Source organism: Polyodon spathula, chromosome 20, assembly GCF_017654505.1.
Source record: "Polyodon spathula isolate WHYD16114869_AA chromosome 20, ASM1765450v1, whole genome shotgun sequence".
NCBI lineage: Eukaryota > Metazoa > Chordata > Actinopteri > Acipenseriformes > Polyodontidae > Polyodon > Polyodon spathula.
In genome coordinates this window covers 19870640-19893205 of record NC_054553.1, presented here as the reverse complement: position 1 = coordinate 19893205, position 22566 = coordinate 19870640, and the positions used below count along the sequence as shown (strand labels likewise).

Sequence of the window (22566 nt, the reverse complement as noted above, 5' to 3'; positions counted from 1 at the left end):
GACGCCGAGCACTAGAGCCCAGTACTCACATAAATGGAAAGTTTTCCAAGACTGGTGCCTTACCGAAGGTCACAATCCTGTGACTTGCCCGATTGAGATGATATTAACTTTCTTACAACACTTGTTTGACATAGGAAAATCAGCGTCCACTTTGAAGGTATACCTGGCAGCAATATCAGTGTGCCATGACAAAATTGACTCGGTGTCCCCTGGGGCACATTTCCTGGCAGTGCAATTTCTTAAAGGGGCTCAGAGGCTTCGTCCTCCCATGAAAATTATGGTCCCCAAGTGGGATCTAGAACTGGTTTTGTGGGCCTTTATGGATTCCCCATTTGAACTCATGGCATCAGCAGAACTGCGCACTGTTTCATTAAAAGTAACATTTTTAGTAGCCATTACGTCTGCCAGTAAGTGAGCTTCATGTGCTGTCCATCGATGACACATGTATGGCTTTCACTGGAAGTGACTAGCGGGTAACATTAAGAAGAAATCCATCCTTTCTGCCAAAGGTGGTATCCTCATTTCATATTAACCAATCAGTGGTTTTGGAATCTTTCAGACCTCCCCCGCACAAGTCAGAGGAGGACCATAGACAACACACGCTATGACCAGTTCAGGCTCAGAGTTGTTATTTGGATAGGAAGGTGTCCTGGAGACTGTCCAACCAGCTTTTTTGTCTGCTATGGGTCCCACTCTAGAGATCAGGCCCTTCGAAGCAACGTCTAGCGCACTGGGTGACAGATGTGATACTCTTGGCATATGAACAGATGGACTCCCCCTTACTGGGGGATATTACGGCCCATTCTACCAGAGGCCAGGCAACTTTGTGGGCTTTCCTTCATGGCACCTCCTTAGATGAGTTATGCAATGGTGCTATATGGACAGGTAGTCAGACATTTGTGAGTTTTTATCGCCTTGATGTGACAAACCGAACGAGACCCTCTCTGGGCTCTAGAAGTATGCAGGCGGCATGCCCTAAGGCGTCATGTGGGCTCTGTTGCTATCGCCGCGGGGCTGTACTGTCGGTAATCTGGAGCAACGACAGCTTTGGCACAGCTTTTCCATTCGGTAATGGTTGTCATTCGAATTTAAAGGGAAGGTTAGGTTATTACCATAACCCTGGTTCCCTGAAAAGAGAATGACAACCATTAGCCTTTGAGGTTGTGTCCCCAGCTGACCTCTGTTTTTGAAAGAAAATGGCGATGTGCTACTGTGAGGATGTCCCTCTTCAGAAGGACGTGGGCGGGACTTCCCCCTCACATCAGGGCCCTGATAGGGCAGCTTTTGTATATTTGCTCAGAGATTGACGGTCAGAGAGGCTCTTTCCCATTCGGTAATGGTTGTCAATCTCTTTTCAGGGAACCAGTGTTCTGGTAATAACCTAACGTTCGCCTCTGCTAACGATTAGCAGGTCACTCGTGATCTATGCATCGTCCCTTTAGGTTCACAGCCGCCGCCAGCCTCCCGCAGTAACATTTCAAAGCTGCGCTGGGCTATGCAGAAGCTGCACAGATTTCTGAGGGTGTTGAGTGACGTCTGCTGCGCATCACCGCGATTCTGTGCAGCACTGTGGAAATCTGCGCTATAAGAACACGACCGATGTCTCACCTAAAACTAGCACAGACCCGCGACTGCAGCAGAATAGCCTACTTATTAGTAACGTAGTTCTGTATAAACAAGTTATAACAGTGTTACAATTTTCTTAGGTAAGTGAAGAAATATTTTTTACAAACTCCACATGCATTAGAAGCTTACTTGTGCAATGTTGGTGGACAAACATACAGCTGCTGATATATCTGTTATCACTTAAACCGGGCAAGTGACAATACTGCATTAGGCTACAATGTTTTTATTTCATTAAAACTTGTTGTTGTTCTTTTTGAAATTAATGTTAAGCTTTCGTATTTTGTTGTGTACTCATTTAATCAAACCAATAGTGTAAGAAGACGTTTTTAAAATCAAGTAAGCTTATTTGTGAATAAAAAACGACAACAAAGTCGCAGTCCTGTTGTGCTGCCAATGTCATTAAAGACACCCACTCAAATAAAATCGTAAAGTACAAAAGTACAAACTTGGCAGCAGACTGTGTCGCAGACGCAAGAACTGTGTTTAGAATGTTAAGAAAACGCATTTGAGAGCAAATATTTGTTTGAGGTTTTTAACTTAACTGAAGAGGTTCCGGTGCTAAGCCCCGGCACAAATTAACCACTGATGTTTTCTGTGTGGCATTGCAGTAACGTGTTCTGAAGAAACCAATGCTAGAGGTCCCTATTGAGCTGGAGAAGCATTCCCTCTTTCAGGGTCTGCTCGTGGACTCCTCTGCGTTTCTGTTTGGCACACTGAGGCGGTGAACATCTGCAATTCTGAGTCAACGCTGTGAGTGACTGCATGTGTGCGTGTGAGAGTGACGAGGGGGGAGCTGCAACTGGCTGCCACGTCTGTATCAGAAGGAGATAGAGAAGATACAAAGCAGGGAATACAGGGAAGGAGGAGAGATATCGTAGCAGGGCACCAGCTACAATAACACAGCTGAGTAGCTGCTAACATCATTGGCACATTTGCATAATTCTCTTGGCTTGTGAGGCGAAGCATTAATTGTACGCATAGCTTCAGAGCGACCACAGTGGCGCGTTGCTGTGTTGTGTAGGTTTGGTTATGACAAGGTGCAGATGGATACACATCATTCAGGGGGTTTAAAACGGGTAAATAAATTGCACTCACACTATTAATACTTATTGCACAGTGTGCGAGGTATACAGCTTCAGACCCGCTGGCGTAGCTACTTCTCACGTATCTGTGACCGGAATTGCACAGTGTTTACCTTTTCTTTACTATAGTGCTCCGTGTCCTTTGTTCCAGACATATCGCTGTGGATTTGGAATAAGACCACTTTTAGGACATTCCGTAATCGGCTCTGTTGTTACCCGTAAAGCCGGATACATAATTTTGTTGTTGTTTACCTGGATTCTGCACCCGTCTCCACGACGGGAAGCTAATTACCCGGCCGGTGTTTGCAGGGCTCGGCGTCCTGATGCTGAGCGCTGGGAGGATGGAGGAGTTTGAGACCGCGGAAGAGGAGCCGTGGTATGATCAACAAGACCTGGAACAAGGTAGGGTGGCCAGGGCTATGCAATGCGTGGAATTGTTACAGCATTTCGTGAAAAAAAAATTCACAACATTGCGGGGACCAGGACAGATCTGATGTCGCAAATAATAAATACGGTACATTAATTAATGAATACACAAAGACACATGCCATGTTGCATTACAAAAACGAATGCACATTGTGTTTGTTATTCAATAATATTACTATTGCTGTACATTTTATGTTGCATCAACAACCCAAAAGTAGCCTATACAAAGCCTTACGATCCCTGTATATGCTATACAGCTGTAGGATTATGTGTAGTGCGGTACTCTTGTTAAGGTATGGTCCTGTGATATGTGTATGTTTCTTACGGTGATTACTATGAGTCGCATCACAACAGACACATTACGGAATATGGGAATCTTCCAGTCTGTTTTAAAAGGGAGAATAGCAGTTTCTATTCTACAGTGTGGCAGGACTGACACAGAACTGTATGCCACTGAGTATACACTCAACACAATCTAATAATTATAACACAAACAAGCAGCTTTCAAGGGTAATATTTGCATGGAAATCCATGGGAACAGCTTAGGCCTAATCTTTTGCATGACAGAAAGTAAACAAACCAGAAGGAATGCCATTGTGTTTATACACACACACACACACAGACACAGACACAGTACCTGCACAAATTATGACAACAGTTGATTTGCAGCAAGACCAGTGGTGGGGATTGTATTGCCCGTTTTTCCTCACCCAGACCCCTTACTTACAAAATATCTTGGTATCTCTGAATAGATCATTGTCTTCTCTTTAAAAATATGCTAAATATTTTAAGAGCAAAACGTCTCGCAAGCAGAATGCTACCCCGAAATGTTTTCCTTTTTCTAGGAGACACCATGCATGCTTGTGTGCTGTAGCTTCCTCTGATCACCATGCCAAGCTCCCTTATTGCTTGCATAAAGAAGCAGCACTCTCAGTCAAGGTGACTGGCAGCTCAGTGATGCAGACTCACCTTCTCAAACGCTTCTCAATGTCAGCTGACCTTGAGAAATGTGTCACATGCCTGGAACGAGTGATGTTTTCCTGCCTCTAAAAAGTTGATAGTGGTAATAAGAGGAATGGCTTTGCAGGCATTACACAGGGTTACCAGAAAAAAGCAACATCAATGGCATATCATGTTACTGAAAAGCTGTATTAATTAAAACCAGCAAGGCCTTGACATTTTTATTATTTTTTTTTACATGTGTTTTTAAATATATGTATTATTAATAGAATGATTATGTATTTTCCTCTCAGCAAATACAATTTCTAAATAAATATAATGTTGTCAATTAATACTATCTCTGAGGCAGAGGATGAGTTCACTTGAGAGAATTTTAATTTATTTGATTTCGAGTGCCCCATTATTTTATCCTCTCTTTTCTCCCCAATTTAGAATGTCCACCTACACTTCCTCACTGCAGCAATTCCCCAAACAGCTCAGGAGAAGTGAAGGTCAGTGTGGGCCTCCTCCGATCCCACGACCAAGCCAACTCTCTCTTAACAACTAGAAACTAAATCAGAAGTCAGCCAGCCACTGTCCCCTGGAGGACAAAAGCCAGCTCTGCAGGTGTCCGCTTGTGCTCACTGGGCAACTGGCCAGTAGGGGAGCACTGTAGCACAATGAGGCGAAACAGTCCCTGCTGATTTTAGATCCCTCACCCACCAGAGCCAACCTCCTGCCATAAATTTGAAACAAATTATTAAGAAGATAAGGGGATGCAAATGCCAGCTTGTGCCAGGCAGAGAATGATGCAGGAGAAAATTAATGTGAAACTAATGACATCCCAGGGTTCCATTACCAGATGACAAGAAAAAAACATCGCGTTCTAGTTACTGTTACTCCTGCGATCCAGGGCTTGGTTATCAGAGTAAAAGACTTTGTAATGAGCTAAGGGGTTTCTGACAAGGAAACAGTACAGTATCTAGTCCGTTGTGGATTGCTATTTAGAGAAGACAGTGACGTGACTACACAGACAGGCCAACAGATTAGAGGATGATGGGTAGTACCATGTAGTTCCCAGCACATTGTGTGAGTGGAAACAGACAATCTTGTCCCTTGTTGAAGATTTGTGTTGCAATTATAGCACAACTGTTGTAGAGTTTCAACTATAACTTTTTTTTTGTATTGTGATATCTTTTAAAAAAAAGATTGCATTCATTTGTAAAGAGAATATTCATAATGGATTGCTTGTTTTCAGTATTGAGTACTTGAACTTGAACCATGTGAACTTGCTGAAATCCTGAATATCACTATTGCACCGGTAAGGCTAGGAAAGTGTTGATGATAACGGCAGGACATAATATTGTGGCATTGTAATATCATACTACCGGTATTCTGCTGCAACCCCACATCTGTGGGCTTGACCTGTTTGCTACTGGAGTTTCTAGTGGTGCGTTTCTGATTGCCATTCACTGCTGTAGATCTAGACTAGAGGATCACAGGACATGAATTTGCATACAGTTAGTGCAAGAAAAGCATTCATAATTGGTTGATTTGATAAACAGTAACAAGCGATAAGCGATTGAGATTTGACAGCACTGTTTTTTTCAAAAGGTTATGACAAACTGGCCAGCAGCTATTGTGTCTAACATCCATTGTGTCAACACATTAAAGTTATTTGGTTGTAAAAGGCATCAATTAATAGAACAATGTAAAGTTGCAAAACTTTCATTTCAAGGTTAGAGTAACCAAGCTGAGGCACTTCACAGTTGGCTTTTTTCCCCCAGAGTTGCACTGTTGAGATTGCCAGTTGTGTAATACAATACAAACACCCACTTAGGCAGCACCTGTCTGTCTTCTTACTGTGCTAATTGCCAGCAATCAATTCAGTCCCAGCATGAAAGTGCTGCTTGTTTCAAACAATACTGATTGATTCAAACAATACAGTGCTGTAGCTACTGAACTATAAAATCTAATGAAGTCCAAAGAACTTGGGAAACAAAAATAACACATCGTGCTAAAGGTTATTGGTTGATTATGTTGAAAATCTCATCAGTGCATCACTGATGTATGTACAGTACCATATTTCCTTGTGTGCGGCTGTAAATTTAAAATTAAAGCTATCAGCATACGTTGCATGTAAAAAGTGTGATTTGACCAGGCCAGCAGGTATCTCCATATTCCCCCAATTCAGATGCACACTATGCATTCCCAATGAGAGATTTGAAACAGTTAATCATAACATAATAAGATGTCTCGAGCTGAAATGAATCGATCACAGACTTGCTTACAAACCAATATTCTCACATGAAGCTGTTTTAATAACCTTGCACTGGCATTTATTATTATTCAGGGACATTCTCTACACTTTGTTCTCATTTTATTGAAGATTTTATTTAAGGTTTTCAACCAACAGCATTTAGAGAATAAAACTTTTGCCATAAAGTAATGAAAGTCACTCTAAGAAGCCAAAAATATGACTGCCTGAATTTACAGAGTCATTTTCTAATAAGCAATGCAACAAAGTAGTGACATGATTCTAATTTTATGAAACTGAGCGTGACTCAGCAGGTCCTAAAGACTGAGCCATGTTTCCAGTAACATCACGTTTGTAATCAGGTCATGTCTTCTTCCGCTGATGCCTGTTTCTATAAATAGTGTAGCACGGCATATTGGTGCAATCACACTTACTGGATTCAGTCTGCTTGTTGGTAAATGCGCATTGTGCCGCATCACACATCGTGCATCAGTATCTCAGCAACAAATACCACCCTGTTTTGCTTTTAATGCAGAACAATTTCACTTTTTTTGTGAATTTCCCAAGTCCTGCCCTGGGGCCACAAAAGACAATACCGCTGTCATACAAACTAAATCACAGGGTGCTCCACTGTGCTGGCAGACCGAGCTTCGCCTAAAGGTGCCCTGGGCCTTCTCGCAAGCGAGAGAGAGAGAGAGAGAGCGCGAGAGCAAGAGCAAGAGCAAGAGCAGGCAAAGACAAAGACAAAGACAGGCCACGTGTAGCAAGAACCCATAGCTCTGCTCGCTGGCTTTAAACATCCTAACCCTGCTAGGGCAGGGGAAACCCATTGAATCACAAAACAAATACTCAGTTGTCATCAATAGCCAGTTGCACTTTTTCAGTTGAATGAGTGGGAGTCACATCCATTCACCGTGATCAGTTCTGGCTTTAATCTGGCTCACAAATCCCCCACAATTAGTGCTAGCTTTTACAATCAAATAAGAAGGAATGCCCAATTTGTATTGTTCTTCTGGTCGACTACTGAGCCAGTATGTAGTGCATTGTGAGAGGCAGCAGATGATTGTGTTTATTAATTGCTGTAATGTGAGCGTGGCACACCCTAGGGCCTGGCTAAGTATTCCACAAGTACCTCCCTCCCGTTGGCACACTCAGGGACCAGGCTAAGCACTCCACAAATGCCTCCCTCCCGTTGGCACACTCTAGGGACCAGGCTAAACACTCCACAAATGCCTCCCTCCCGTTGGCACACTCTAGGGACCAGGCTAAGCACTCCACAATAGCCTCCCTCCTGTTGGCACACTGTAGGGACCAGGCTAAGTACTCCACAAGTACCTCCCTCCCGATGGCACACTCTAGGGACCAGGCTAAGCACTCCACACGGGCCTTCCTCCCGTGCAGGCTGTCAATGCAGGACCACTTATTGTGTCTCTCCTGGGTTGGGTACAGTTCCCACTGGCCACTGGGTAAAGACAGGGAATATATCGTTTTATTATTTAAACAGAAAAATAAAAACACACACACAATATTAATTGATTTTAATAATATAGTTTCTGAGCATCTTTAGTTTAATATCCTATTATGTTTGTTGTTTGACATCCTCTTGTAATTTCTGGAAGCTGAATATCTAAAGTTGGGTGGTTATAAAAATGACTGCTGTTATAATGTCTGTGTGCAGCTGTATACAGTGATTTAGCATTGAGAATTTCTATTGATTAGCTCACAGCTGCTACAGTGTCATTTCTAAAGCCAGCTAGCTTCAGAAATTCAGCTTTTAAGAGTGTTTTCTTAAGCAATTCCTGTGCTTGAAAAAGGACACAAAATGGTCTCAACAAAAACTGCAAGAGAGAATAATACAAACACCCAATAGGATACTAATCAGGGGAGAAATGAAATACTCCCTCCATCTCAGCAACGGGTGGTGTACAATGAGACAAACCTGTACCATGCATTGAAAAGTTTTGATACTGTGGAAATACAGCAGTAAAATCAAAAAATGTACAGATGAACTCTCTTTACAATAATACCGTAGTTAATAGGAATGAAAACCCTGGCTATAACATTTTTAAGTAAACGTGGAGAAGTGCATGCTTACTCACACACATGCACTGCTGCTACTGCTGCCATTGATTAAGCTTGACATAGGAAGGGGTGTTTAATCTACTAGATTTAATTCTTTACAATGAAAATACATTTTTGCAACATTTGTTTCTTTCAGAACCTCACGTGTGAGACCTACGCAGAGAATTAAAGTGCCAGACTTATGGAATTATTTCATTAACAATAACCCCTTTAGGTATTGATATAGCTTGTGATGTAATAGTCCCCGGCCTCTTGATGGTGTGTCTTTTGTGATCTGGACTATGATAATTGAGTAAAAATAAAATAGAAAACATATAACACAAACAGGAATGTAACTGATTGACGAGAAAAAACAAACAAAAAAGTTACTGCCCAATCAAGTCATCCATGACATACAGGCAGCCATTTTCAAAGAAGTGGGAGTCATTATCTAGGAGATGTCAAGTAATAAAGAAGACTCCTCCAACTCAGAGGAGGAGAGGTGAGGAGAGATTTGTTGTTACAGCCATGTTACTTTACCAAGTGAATGTAAGAGCATCTTTAATATTGTATTTTTTCTCAAATTGAGGGTGGGAAATTTAGGCCGTGTCTTAAATTCGAAGAAATACGGTATATATGTTGAGAGTTCTAGTGTTGATAACTTTTTTGCTTTCAATGCTGCAAATAGAATGTTTTTTGTTTGTTTGTTTTTTAACTGGATCTTATTTTGGAATCTGTCTTGCATTCCTTCAAATCCAATGACTGAATTGACCAGGTGAATACATTCCTTCAAATCCAATGACTGAACTGACCAGGTGAATACTTTCCTTCAAATCCAATGACTGAACTGACCAGGTGACTCGCATTGTTCTGAATTACACCACATTGCTACAATAAGCAGTTGCACAGCTTCATCTAAGGATAGTAATTCAGCTATTTCGGTTCAAACACACTTTCTTTTCCTTACAGTGTACAGTAGATGTCATGTAAACAGAATAACATTTCATGAGCATCCCGGAGTATCCTTCTCTGTACAGAGACGTGTCGCACCTCTCTTACACAGGCTGGCAATGGTACAATTGCAGCTGAGCTCCAGGTTTTAACCTTAGGTTAAAATGGCATGTTTGTCTTTGGGTTGTTCATTGTTAATACTTTGGGGAAAATGACCAAATACAGAAATGCATTCCCTTCCTTATAAATACATTGCAAAACATCCTGCCATTACAGCCCTTCCTCCTTGCCTCTAGCATGATTCATAACATACTTTTCAGTATAACCACCCCACTATAATGGAAGCACTGCACTTATTCTAAAGCATGGTTATAGATTGCTGAGATGTTGAATTTATTTAGCAGAAGATGAGCAGCAGGTTAAAATGCTGCACATGTAAAAGGATATAAAGATGTGTTTGTGTGCTGATGTCTGTAAAAGAATTTCATAAGTCAGTTTGTGAAGAGTGTTATGAAATGAAAACTGAATGTAGCAGTGTAGGTAATGCACACAGCAATTGCAGTGTGAAAGCAGTCTTTTGAAAGGTAATACCTGATCGTTCACTCGGCAGCGGTGAGGGTCATTGATTTTCTATATCGGTTTTTCAATTCCTCAGTTAGAAAAGACAGGCTTGCAGCAATTCATTCTGTCAGGGTCTGGATATTATCAAAGACATACAGAGGGCTATAAAGGGAAGTGTTTATGAGATAACTAATTCAATAATTAACATTCATCCTAGAGAGATGGTGGCATGTGGAGTTTTAAAAGGAAATTGTTTCATAGTCAATTCTTTTGGGATCTATCTCTTATCATTTATAATTAGCAATGTTCTGTGTCTAGTTTGTAGAATGCATTTTATTGAAGTGTAATGACTTCAGCCAAAATTAATAACAATTCTACAGTATACCAAAATTAATTTCAGTGTTTTCAAAATAAATAAAATAAAAATAATAACCTGTTATACAAAAATTTAAGGGCAAGTACCTTGAAATGTGATTTTATTCATTTAATGCATTGGTCATTCCATGCCAACTAAACCAGAAAAGGGACATTTCGTTGCCCGTCCATCTCGGAAGCTTGACCTAGGAAGGGGTGTTTAATCTACTAGATTTCATTCTTTACAATGAAAATACATTTTTGCAACATTTGTTTCTTTCAGAACCTCACGTGTGAGACCTACGCAGAGAATTAAAGTGCCAGACTTATGGAATTATTTAATTAGCAATAACCCCTTTAGGTATTGATATAGCTTGTGATGTAATAGTCCCTGGCCTCTTGATGGTGTGTCTTTTGTGATCTGGATTACGATAATTGAGTAAAAATAAAATAGAAAACATATAACATACCGTATTTCTTCAAAAATGTCCTGTGTCTTAAATTCGAGAATAGTGATGTGTATTAAAATCATCAACAAAAGACGTGACTGCCTGAGTACACAAACAGGAATGTAACTGATTGACGAGAAAAGACGAACAAAAAAGTTACTGCCCAATCAAGTCATCCATGACATACAGGCAGCCATTTTCAAAGAAGTGGGAGTCATTATCTAGGAGATGTCAAGTAATAAAGAGGACTCCTCCAACTCAGAGGAGGAGAGGTGAGGAGAGATTTGTTGTTACATCTCGGATTTGCCTAGAATAAATTCACCTGGGGGTTTTCTGAAATGCTGAGTTCAGAAATGATAGCCATTATTTATTTTTTTTTAATTTTCCCTTCGAGCTGTGTCCTTGCAAAGGTTAACCTAAAGTGAGAATGGGACCTTGACCCTGGGAGCAATTTAGATGCTACCATCATGTGTAGAACCTCGTTCTTCTCGTATTGAACAGGGCTTTTCAGAACTAGCAGCACCTTCTCGCTTCTGGCAAATTGCAAGACGAGAGGTAACTGACAAGTTTTTTTGGAACTTCAGCCTAAAACCTGTAGGGGATGTGGGTCCTAAAATGTAAATATTGCTGTAAGACCCTTAGGAACCAGTCTTCCAAATTCTGTGAAAAACATTTGGTTTCAAGTTTTTTTCTATTTGTACCAAGTTTAGGTCGTAATGACTTGCGTGGGGGGGACTCCAAAAAATCACCCAAAGATATGTTTGGATAGATGGTGATGATCTTCAGAAAAACATTTATTCTACCATTTATCAGTCTTTGTATAAAATTAGTAACATGGGGTCTTATTATGAATAGCAAAGACGTTCTGATTGTTTGTAAACCCCTCGGAGGGTCCGAGAAGATGTTACCAGCTGATAACTGAAACAGTGCAGGGCAGGATGCAGCCAGTGTGGAGCTGAGCCCAGCGATTCTGGGCCCTCCTGAGGGGAGTGTCGCTGGGTATGGACCCTGGAGCTGCTTCTGTGATTCAAGATATGCACACAACAGGAGAGACGGCCCCACGGCAGCTACATGTAATTACACTCCATCCATCCTCGTCACACCATGCTGTCTGTCTGCTCCACTCCCCTCTGCCCTTGTCACACTGTGCTGTCTGTCTGTCTGCTCCCCTCCCCTCCGCCCTCGTCACACCGTGCTGTCTGTCTGGTCCACTCCCCTCTGCCCTTGTCACACAGTGCTGTCTTTCTGTCTACTCCACTCCCCTCCGAATATATCAGGTACTGCTTTAGCTTTAATTAAAGTCAGTTTCTATGCCTTATTCTTGGGGTATCTGTTGCACTTGTACTTGCTGGGTCATTTCACCTCTGGAGTGTCTTCTGGGTCAAAGCAAGTTACTGGCTGAAAGCATGTCAATCAATAGAGGAAGAAGCTGACTGGTTATTGACAGGAAAGAAGCCAGTGAAGGGCTCCAGGTGAAATGACTTGGACTAAAAGCATAGCTTCTAAACAGGGCTTTCTTTAACCAAGTCTAGTACCAGATACCATGTTTAAAATGAAAATACATGTTGACTTTTTAAAATTGCATATTTGTCATATATCATGAATGAATGTGCATAGTGGAAAATTTAATGGAACTATTTTGTTAGCTACAGTTACTTTAAAGGGCTGCTAGGATATTACGTTTTCTAATTAAATAAAGGAGATACAGGTTTTTTTTTTTTCTGGCCACCCTGTTTGCACCCCAGTCTACATTGCTAGTTGCTACTAGTTGACAGTGTGCCCTTCCTAGAACAGAACCATTAGGTTCTTGTCTAGAGCTACTTTCTGTAGCCCTGTACTTCACATCTGCTTAGGCAGACAGGTTTTATGATTCTATTGGAAGAATGAGTTTTGATCATTTTTATATTTGTCATGTAATAAGTCACTTCAGGTTAGTGTTCCTAGGTGGACCACGTGGTAAAAGTATGGCCACGTGATGTGTGTGGTGAATCATTCCAGTACTAGCTGTGCTAGGTTGCTTATCACCATTGGGGATTCTGCAGCACTGGCTCTGGTGCTGAGTCACGTCACCTTGCTACAGCAGCTTCTACTGGTCAGTGGCTTGGGGAGCTCAGGTAGATCTGCAGGGCTGGCCTTTGTCTTCAGGAGGGCGGAGTCTTACCTGCATGCACTGTTGAGTTCCTGGGTGAAGAGGAGATTGGCTTGGGGATCAGGGGAAGCCCACTGACCTTCAGTTCTCCTGAGCTTTTGTGGGGAGCTGCTGTGATGAATTGGCCATTTTAAATTGGGGAGAAAAATAACTGGGTGCTAGAAAACTCAATGCAATTGTCACGGGAGAATATGCATACAAAGAACAGTCTAGAAGGGATGTTTGGATTTTCAATAAATCTTTTTAAGCCAGGGGTGGGCCAGAAAAAGGGGCTCTGTTCTTTATTTTCCCCTAAAATGTTTTCACAATAGTGTCTGATAAAACTACTGTGAAAATGTGGTCCAACATGGGGTTCTCACTGTGTTGGTGTTGTGCGTTTGAAGGTATAGATGAAGTGTGCCATTGTTTCTCTGCTCAGACCTGCACCTGGCCGCTGAGCTCGGGAAGACCCTGCTGGAGCGCAACAAGGAGCTGGAGGACTCATTGCAGCAGATGTACCTGACCAATGAGGAGCAAGTGCAGGAGATAGAGGTGAGAAATAGGGACCCCTCTGAGCTCATGATGAGATACTGAATTGGGTTTTATTTTGGTTGCATTAAACTAAGAAAGAAATTTGAAATCGCTCCTATTCGTTTCCTTCAGCGATAGAGCAAAATACAGTATAAGTAATATACCGAAGACCAGTTTATAATCAAGCCTTTCATTTACTTACCAAGTGCCTTTGAGAAGGAACTGTGTTGACCAATCAGCATTTAGTCACAGTGCCTCTGTGGCATGGAATAATCTGGACTACAGTATCCAGGATATGATAGTGCATCAGATAAATAATACAAATGCCTCAGCAAAACATAGAATAATGACTTGAATAATGGTTACATTTACTTTAATGAGTAGGATCCAATAACTATAGAAGTGTAAATGATTCTGATCCCGGACTGAATTTATGATGTTGCTTTTAACGATGTGAAATTACTGCTGTGTGTTGCTTGATGGTCATCTTGCCAGGACACCCTTGTCTCAATGGGTTTATTCCTGGTTAAAGAATTAATCCATAAATCACTAACTCTAATAAATGAACACAGTTTGAATTGGGACTGGCAGTGTTTGTGATGCAGAGCGATAGAAATCCCCCTGTCATTGATAACTGTATTATGTCTTCACTGTTTGTGTCACAGTAAATTTAGGGGCACTCTGAGTATTAGGCATTTAGAAACGTTTTTACCTGAAAGACAAAAGTTCAAGGAAGCATCTTTCTGAATGTCAACAGAGCAAATACAACTGCAGCAGTCCTAGATATTGTATGGCTCCTCTATCCTTATGCAGCTTTTAAAAATGACCTGGCAATAAAACAAACAGCAGTAGATAACTGGTGGGTTGTGTCATTGTATGCAGTACTAGCATTAAACAACTGCATACCGTCATCTTTTTAAAAGACATTATAAGGGTACCAGTGCCTTAATTGCAATGTAATCCTGGGGTTAAAAAGGAAAGAATGGCAAGGTCCCACATATCTAGTGTAAACTGTAGTGATCGTGCAGAGATCCTTTTCAGGATTTAGTTAACTATCAGTAAGAGGGGCTGTATCTTAGCCAGAAACAAGCTTCAAGTCCACTGGCTTTCTAAGTGTATTTTGTCAAGTTGACAAGTTGGGTATTGAGGCATTATGAAGCACTTCATTATAAAGTACTTCTTTCTGTCTCATTTCACATTCTCTGTACATTAATCATTCTTAACAGCCCCTCCCTAATCCACTGTGCTTCATAATAACAGAAGATGAATTGAAATGTGTGATCGCATGCTCTTGTGTGCGTCAAACCTGAGCCCAGTAGACAAACATTCCCTCCTGTGTGTTTGAAGTTCAGCTGTTTTATACAGTAAGTAGGGTACAGAACCTGGCCCTTCCTGTAGGGTCATGTATATTGCTTTTAAAAAAGAAACGGAACATTAACTAATGCACGCAAACATTATCTTGTTATAATATTTTTAGTAGCACAGGCATTCCTGGTAGTGGTTTCCTGGAGTACCAGCATATTGATCTGCCCATATGCATGTTCTCCTGGAGCTCCTCTGTCCACCCTTGTCCACCCTTGTCCTTGTCCTTGCTCTCTCATTCACAGCAGACTCCCACACCACTGTTAAATACAGTTATACATTTTAGAGTGGCAGTGTTATGACCATCACTGATTAGATCATTAAAACAGATCCTAATATATCGTAAACCATTGCAGGTGCCAGCTTCATATTTCTAGTGGTATGGAAACTCGGGCAAAATATAACCCATTAACTTAAGGTGTTAAAATCAAGCCTCGCTCAGGACAACTGGAAGCTGCTAGAGACTGGAAGATGCTGGCAGATGTTGGTCAATTGCTTATTTTTCCACCTGAGTTTGCCACCACTAACCTTCGATCAGACATTGTCTTGTGGTCTGGATCAGCACACCTTGTTCATCTGGTAGAGTTAACAGTGTCATGGGAAGATGCTGTGGATGAGGCGTATGAGAGGAAGAAACTTCGATATGCTCAACTAGCTGCTGATACGGAACAGCGAGGATGGAGAGTCCTGCTGCAGGGAGAGTGACAAGCGAGAAGGTCCTCCTGGTTCAGGCAGTCTGAGAGCTTTGTTATTCCTTTGTTTGAATTTAATAGAAAAATGTGGCATGCTTTAAAATGATCCACAGAGTCTGATGCCCCTGGCCCTACATACCATTCTCAACAATTGCCCAATATTGTCACTTCAATGAGATGCCCATATCTACCTGTACAGGTAAGCCTTTCACACTTAGGAGTTTTACATTAACCCACAGAGCTGCTCATGCAGGTACAGTCGTATGGTTAGGACACTCTTGGTTATTGAGAGAATCAGTGTACCTGTCCATCTGTCTTTACATACCTGTGTATGTCACTGTCACAAAGACGGCCGAGTGAAGACGTCAGAACCAGGAAATGAATACACAGAGACAGGACAGATGAGGTGAAATGATGGAGACGCTTGCTGGCGCAGGTTTATTGAAAATAAAAGGTTTAAACAAACAGAAACAGGACACTGCACTTTACGCCAAAATAAATGGACAAACAAAAACAGACTAACACTTAAACGGTGAGCAGATCGACACACTAACAAACACAGTGAATTTAAATAAACAAGTATCATGCTGGTCCCACCAGCATGTAATAGCAATTGCACAGTGACTTTGCCCTGCAACAGAACCCAGGAAGAGTGACGTTGCCCTGTAACAGAACCCAAGATGAGTGACGTTGCCGTGCAACGGAACCCAGGAAGAGTCACGTTGCCGTGCAACGGAACCCAGGAGGAGTGACGTTGCCGTGCAACGGAACCCAGGAGGAGTGACGTTGCCGTGCAACGGAACCCAGGAGGAGTGACGTTGCCGTGCAACGGAACCCAGGAGGAGTGACGTTGCCGTGCAACGGAACCCAGGAGGAGTGACGTTGCCGTGCAACGGAACCCAGGAAGGCTGCATTGAAAGTCAGTGGCACGGTTTTGCTGTACATGTATTTGCATGAACTGAAAATGTGAGGAGTGCCGATACACAAAAACAGGTTACCCTTTAACTTTCTATTTCAAAAGAAGACGTGGGATGTGCAATGAAAGTCGGTTCAATTGATGTACTGTGGAGAGTAATGTATTCATTTTGAGCCAACTAGAGTAGTTCATGGAAACATCATTAAAATTGTCCACAGTACGTGCTGTACCTCCATTGCAACAGGATACAGTGACTGAACCATGAATGGGGAAAAGTGAACACAAAATCATTTGGTATGTAATTAATATTTGGTGTGTTTTCATTTTTCAGTATTGAACTACTATAATACTTTTGGAAAAAGTAAAGATAACAATATCACTAAGTTTTGTGTTTGAATAAATCATTGAAGTTGCCTCATCTAATAATGCTTCTGTAATTGTGGACTTGGTATAGAAACATTGTAAAATAGTCCAGGAAACCATTTCTCCATGAAATGGAAAACCTATCAGTTATAATATACTGATATTAAATCCTTTAACAATGACAACAACATAAGACCTGTATGATGCTACACTATAACAACTTCTACTGAATATGCAACACTTTAAATAGCATATTGAAAATCATTATTTATGTTGGTGTTTGAACCAAAAGGTGATATAATTTAAATGATCAAAACTAAAACCAGAAAACGTGTATGTACTGCCACTGTGAAGGATTTTATTTTGCATTCCTCCACAGCAGTGTTACATGCTGACCTCATAACCAGCCTATGAATTGGAAACTAGAAAGTAGGAAGGAAATGGCTTCATGAAACCAATCACTAAAGCCAGCTAACCAACACACTGATTTATATTGACACACAGCACACCAGCAGCAAACCTGCAATTAATTTATCTCTAAAACATGTCTATAGGGATGCCATGAATCAAAGTGATTTCATTTTGAGATGAAATGTAATACATAGATAATCAATGAAGGAATTAAACCATTGATAGAAGAGGAGTGAAAGATGAGGCCTCCTCAGAGAAATCTCTCATTGATAGAAGAGGCGTGAAAGACAATGCCTGATTAGATAATTTTCCCATATTAAGACTTGCAGTGCCCACTGCAGAAACATATTGTCGGGGTGCAATTAAGAGCAAGTGCCTCCAGCCTCTGGATTAGGAGGGAGTTTGTTCTGAGAAGTGCAGCATCACAGGGTTGGCGGCAGTGTGGGGTACAGGGGGCAACATGTAACATGTGTTCTGGGCTTGTCCAAATGTACAGCAGCATGGGCAGTCCATATATTTATAGGTTTATGTTATCTTCTTACTTCATTATGTGATATGTACATATTTAACTAAGCTTGTATTAAAGTAAAGAAATTTGTTTTAGTATTGTATCCAAACCTAGAATCTCTCAAATGTACTTTCCTTGCAAAAACCCCAAGCATCTCCTCCAATCCCTGGGTTTGTCAGGCAGTCTGTGACGGGCCTATGCGTCGCCACCAGTCCCTGGGTTGGTCAGGCAGTCTGTGATGGGCCTGTCTCTGTGCTGTCTCTTCACAGTACTTGTCCAAGCAGCTGGAGATGCTGCGGGAGATGAACGAGCAGCACGCCAAGGTGTACGAGCAGCTGGACGTGAGCGCGCGCAGCCTGGAGCGCACCAATCACAGGCTCGTCCTGGAGAGCAAGGCAGCCCAGCAGAAAAGTGACCGGTAAGGGCAGGAAAGTACCAGTGCAGCCACGTGCAGGTTTCAGATGTCTAAAAGCATAACGGCTCTGTCATTAGTCTAGCACCATTCCCAGCCTGTGTTTAGATTCAGAGGCAGCAGGTAGTGACAGCTGGCTGCTGAAGCTGTGTGGCAGCAGTCATTTCCATCCTGTGTGAAGGGGATATTGCACGGCACATTGCCCTGCTCAAGCACTAACATGCTGCTGCACATGCTCAGCAGTGTTGCTCTAGCACCTGTTCTGGTTGTTTGAAAAACATTGCCCTTTCCAGATGATCTTCAATGGCAATGCAGACCATGATGCTGCAATAGTAATGCGGTAGACCTGTGTAACTGAAGGGCTGCTACAATATGCCATCGATTGAATAGTGTCACAGTGGAAAATATGTTTGTATTCTGACTTTGGGGAATCCCAGTAGCATGAACTAAGACACACTGCTGGTAATCCATTGAAGTAGCAGACAGCAGCAGATCTGAATATCGCCTCCCTGAACTCCTAATACTGCTTTATCATGGACTCCTTTCCAATGTTTTAATGGATGACAATAGGAGTCAATAGCTCACCGCTGGGGGAAACACAAGAGGGATTCATATAGACTTAGAGTGAAAGTATTTAGAATCCGCTGTGCAACATGTGTTCCCAATCCATCATGTTGCCATTGCTGGTAATGCTGTAGTCTGCTAATGGTTCTGCTAGGGGTTCAGGGTAACACACTGGGATTTGAATTGGACCCCACTGCCTATCTGGCACATGAAGGATTTTTGTTGACAATGTTCCTTCGACTTTACTGGCCTGCAAATTCTTCATAAATAAAAATGTTTTGGGAGAAGTGCAGTGTGTAATTACACATGACAGGCACCAGGATTGCTCAGCCCCAGGACAGACGGCCGAGCTGTTTGATTCCTATGCACCTGATGTGTTGCTCAGGGAGAATCTTGTTTTGTACTCCCTGACCTCAGTAGCCCTGTTGTTTACAGCTTGAATTCTGTCTCTATTGTTAACAGTCTGACCCGGGTCTTGTCTTGCTAACAGCTTCCCTCCCCTCTCCCCAGGATGACAGAGACCATCGAGACCCTGCAGGGCCAGGTGGAGGCGCTGCAGGCGCAGGTGGAAGAGCTACGCAGCCTGGAACAGCTGTGTGTCAGGAGAGAGAAGAGGGAGAGGCGCAAGACCATCCACTCCTTCCCCTGCCTCAAAGAGCTGTGCTCATCACCCAGGTACACACACCGCCACATGCTCCCTCACACTCTAACACTACCCCCCCTCACACACGCTAGCACTGCCCTCCCTCACACACGCTAGCACTGCCCTCCCTCACACAAGCTAGCACTGCCCTCCCTCACACATGCTAACACTGCCCTCCCTCGCACACGCTAACACTGCCGTCCCTCACACACGCTAGCACTGCCCTCCCTCACACACGCTAGCACTGCCCTCCCTCACACACGCTAACACTGCCCTCCCTCCCACACGCTAACACTGCCCTCCCTCCCCCACGCTAACACTGCCCTCCCTCCCACACGCTAACACTGCCGTCCCTCGCACACGCTAACACTGCCGTCCCTCGCACACGCTAACACTGCCGTCCCTCGCACACGCTAACACTGCCGTCCCTCGCACACGCTAGCACTGCCGTCCCTCGCACACGCTAGCACTGCCGTCCCTCGCACACGCTAGCACTGCCGTCCCTCGCACACGCTAGCACTGCCGTCCCTCACACACGCTAGCACTGCCGTCCCTCACACACGCTAGCACTGCCGTCCCTCACACACGCTAGCACTGCCCTCCCTCACACACGCTAGCACTGCCCTCCCTCACACACGCTAGCACTGCCCTCCCTCACACACGCTAGCACTGCCGTCCCTCACACACGCTAGCACTGCCGTCCCTCACACACGCTAGCACTGCCCTCCCTCACACACGCTAGCACTGCCCTCCCTCACACACGCTAGCACTGCCCTCCCTCACACACGCTAGCACTGCCGTCCCTCACACACGCTAGCACTGCCGTCCCTCACACACGCTAGCACTGCCGTCCCTCGCACACGCTAGCACTGCCGTCCCTCGCACACGCTAGCACTGCCGTCCCTCGCACACGCTAGCACCTCTGTCCCTCGCACACGATAGCACCGCTTTACCTCACACACGCTAACACTGCCTTCCCACACACGCTCTAACTGCCCTCCCTCACACACACTAGCACTGCTCTCCCTCACACACGCTAACACTGCCATCCCTCACACATGATAGCACCGCTCTCCCTCACACACGATAGCACTGCTTTACCTCACACACGCTAACACTGCCTTCCCTCACACACGCTAACACTGCCCTCCCTCACACACGCTAGCACTGCTCTCCCTCACACATGCTAACACTGCCATCCCTCACACATGATAGCACCGCTCTCCCTCACACACGATAGCAGTGCTTTACCTCACACACGCTAACACTGCCTTCCCTCACACACGCTAACACTGCCCTCCCTCACACACGCTAGCACTGCTCTCCCTCACACACGATAGTACTGCTTTACCTCACACACGCTAACACTGCCCTCCCTCACACATACTAACGCTGCCCTTCCTCAGCACATGCTGACCATACTGTAAATGTAACCCTGCACGTTTGTACCCTCACCAATTTGCTTTTTAGCTCCCGATTCAAGTAGTGCCTTTTAAAATTTGTGACAGTTCTTGGATGTTCCAAGCGGTCCCTCTCACTCATTTTGTTTTCATCACTCCTGCAGGTACGAGGATGGCTTTGTGATCCGGAGCTCGCAGTCGGAGCTGGAGCCTAAGCCGCTGGAACATGAGAACGAGCGCCTGCGGGAGACGGTGAGCTTGCTGCGCTCTCAGATCCAGCAGGAGCGGCAGCGCAAAGAGGGGGCGGAGCGGGAGTGCGCCGCTATGCTGCATGAGTACTCAGAGCTGGAGCACCGGCTGCACCAGGCGGAGGGCTGCCACCTGCGCATCCACGAGCTGGAGGCTGAGCTGCTGGAGCTGCAGCAGATGAAGCAGATCAAGAAGTACCTGCTGATCGGAGAGGACAGCCTGGCCGAGGCCCTGCTGGAGCCTCTTAACAACACCCCGGAGACGGACGAAGCAGGGGGGAGCGGAGGCCGCAGCCATGCTCTGTCCCCCACCAGCCCCCCGGCCGCCAGCCCAGTGCGGAAGAGCTGCAGCGACACAGCACTCAACACGATCGTCACCAAGGATGCCGCCAGCCGGCACCAAGGCAACTACACCCTGCATGCCAATAACGTGCGCAAGCGGGGCATGTCGATCCTGCGCGAGGTGGATGAGCAGTACCATGCCCTGCTGGAGAAGTATGAGGAGCTCCTGGGCAAGTGCCGGCGCCATGAGGAGAGCCTGCGCCACATGGGCGTCCAGACCTCCCGGCCCGTCTCTCGAGACACCTCCCTGAGGGACTGCCACATGCCAGAGCTTTCCCAAGACGCAGAGGAGCGCAAGGCCGTGGAGAACATCAGCAAGCACGTAGAGGCGGTGGACAAGAGGCTAGGCCAGACCACCCCCGAGTACAAGGCCCTCTTCAAGGAGATCTTCTCACGCATCCAGAAGACCAAGACAGACATGAAATCCAGTAAAACCAGCAAGAGCAGCAAATAAACAGAACCACGCAGCTCCCCTTTCCGTTTCATCGTATTACTGGACTACCTGCCTGGCTTAATTAACCGCTGATAAAGAGCAGGGAATCTGCAGCCAGGGTTCTCAGTATTAATGCAGTAGCATTAGGTCTGTTTTTTGAGGGATCACCCCTCTTACACTCACTGCAAAGAAATGTATTTCACCTTTAGAACCGTAAACACCCATGAAGCTGTAACATGGGAACAAACATGTAATCCGCTTACTAAAACACACACAGAGCTTGTACTATCTTACAAAGACAGGGCGCTTTAGACATATATCTTTATTTTACAGATTGAATTCCAGCATTCCACAGTGTTGCAAACTAAATTGCGTAGTAAAAAAAAAGGCTTGATTTAGCCTTTAGGTTTTTTTTTTTGTGAATTTAGGCATTGCCTTATAACACTGTCCTTATGGAGATCAATTGAGCCTTGGCTTATTAATATAATAATATTATTATAATTAGCCCTGTGTGCTGGAACTGAATTAAGGTTTTTAAGACACTGAAAGAATGGTTTCATTTTATGAGCTGTGAGGGTGCTACATAACAGTGTTGAAGCTGCATAAGTGAATGTGTTTTATCCTAATATGAAGGGGCATGTCCCTTAATGAAAGCTATGTTTTATTAATTTTTTTATAGTCTTTGTTCATTTTTAATATTCCGAAAGTATTGCTTATGCAGTGTTCTTATGTTTTTCATGATAAAATGTTTTCACCCTTCTATAGAACCTGGGACTGAACTAACATATAAATAGGGGTTCTAGTTTTCAGGTTTTATTTTTGATCATGTGCTGTCCCTTTAAACATATTTTGAGCCAATTTGCTTTCTTAATCAAAAACTAATTACCAAAGGAAGTTGTTTCTTTTT

At 43.7% G+C, this 22566-nt stretch overlaps 1 protein-coding gene across 4 annotated transcripts; it reads left to right on the top strand.

Annotated features, from left to right (window-relative positions):
- Positions 1-1580: 1580 nt before the first annotated feature.
- cdr2l (cerebellar degeneration-related protein 2-like) lies at positions 1581-21984 on the top strand. 4 transcript variants are annotated; one of them, XM_041220760.1, is made up of 7 exons: positions 1581-1706; positions 2235-2376; positions 3018-3110; positions 13274-13386; positions 17887-18035; positions 19104-19268; positions 20801-21984. In XM_041220760.1, the coding sequence occupies exons 3-7, from the start codon at positions 3032-3034 to the stop codon at positions 21678-21680; spliced, it is 1386 nt and encodes a 461-aa protein (XP_041076694.1). In that variant the 5' UTR covers positions 1581-1706; positions 2235-2376; positions 3018-3031; the 3' UTR covers positions 21681-21984. The 4 variants fall into 4 exon arrangements, with proteins under 4 accessions (XP_041076694.1, XP_041076697.1, XP_041076696.1 ...); XM_041220763.1 differs by lacking the exon at positions 2235-2376; XM_041220762.1 differs by lacking the exon at positions 1581-1706 and having other exon boundaries at positions 1879-2376.
- The last annotated feature ends 582 nt before the right edge of the window (positions 21985-22566 follow it).

What these genes read in the sequence shown, in the direction of transcription:
- cdr2l (XM_041220763.1), top strand. Translation starts at nt 3,032, where the DNA reads ATGCTGAGCGCTGGGAGGATGGAGGAGTTTGAGACCGCGGAAGAGGAG. An exon ending in TCAACAAGACCTGGAACAAG is followed by an intron (nt 3,111 to 13,273) that starts GTAGGGTGGCCA and finishes TTCTCTGCTCAG; the next exon opens with ACCTGCACCTGGCCGCTGAG. An exon ending in GCCCAGCAGAAAAGTGACCG is followed by an intron (nt 18,036 to 19,103) that starts GTAAGGGCAGGA and finishes CCCTCTCCCCAG; the next exon opens with GATGACAGAGACCATCGAGA.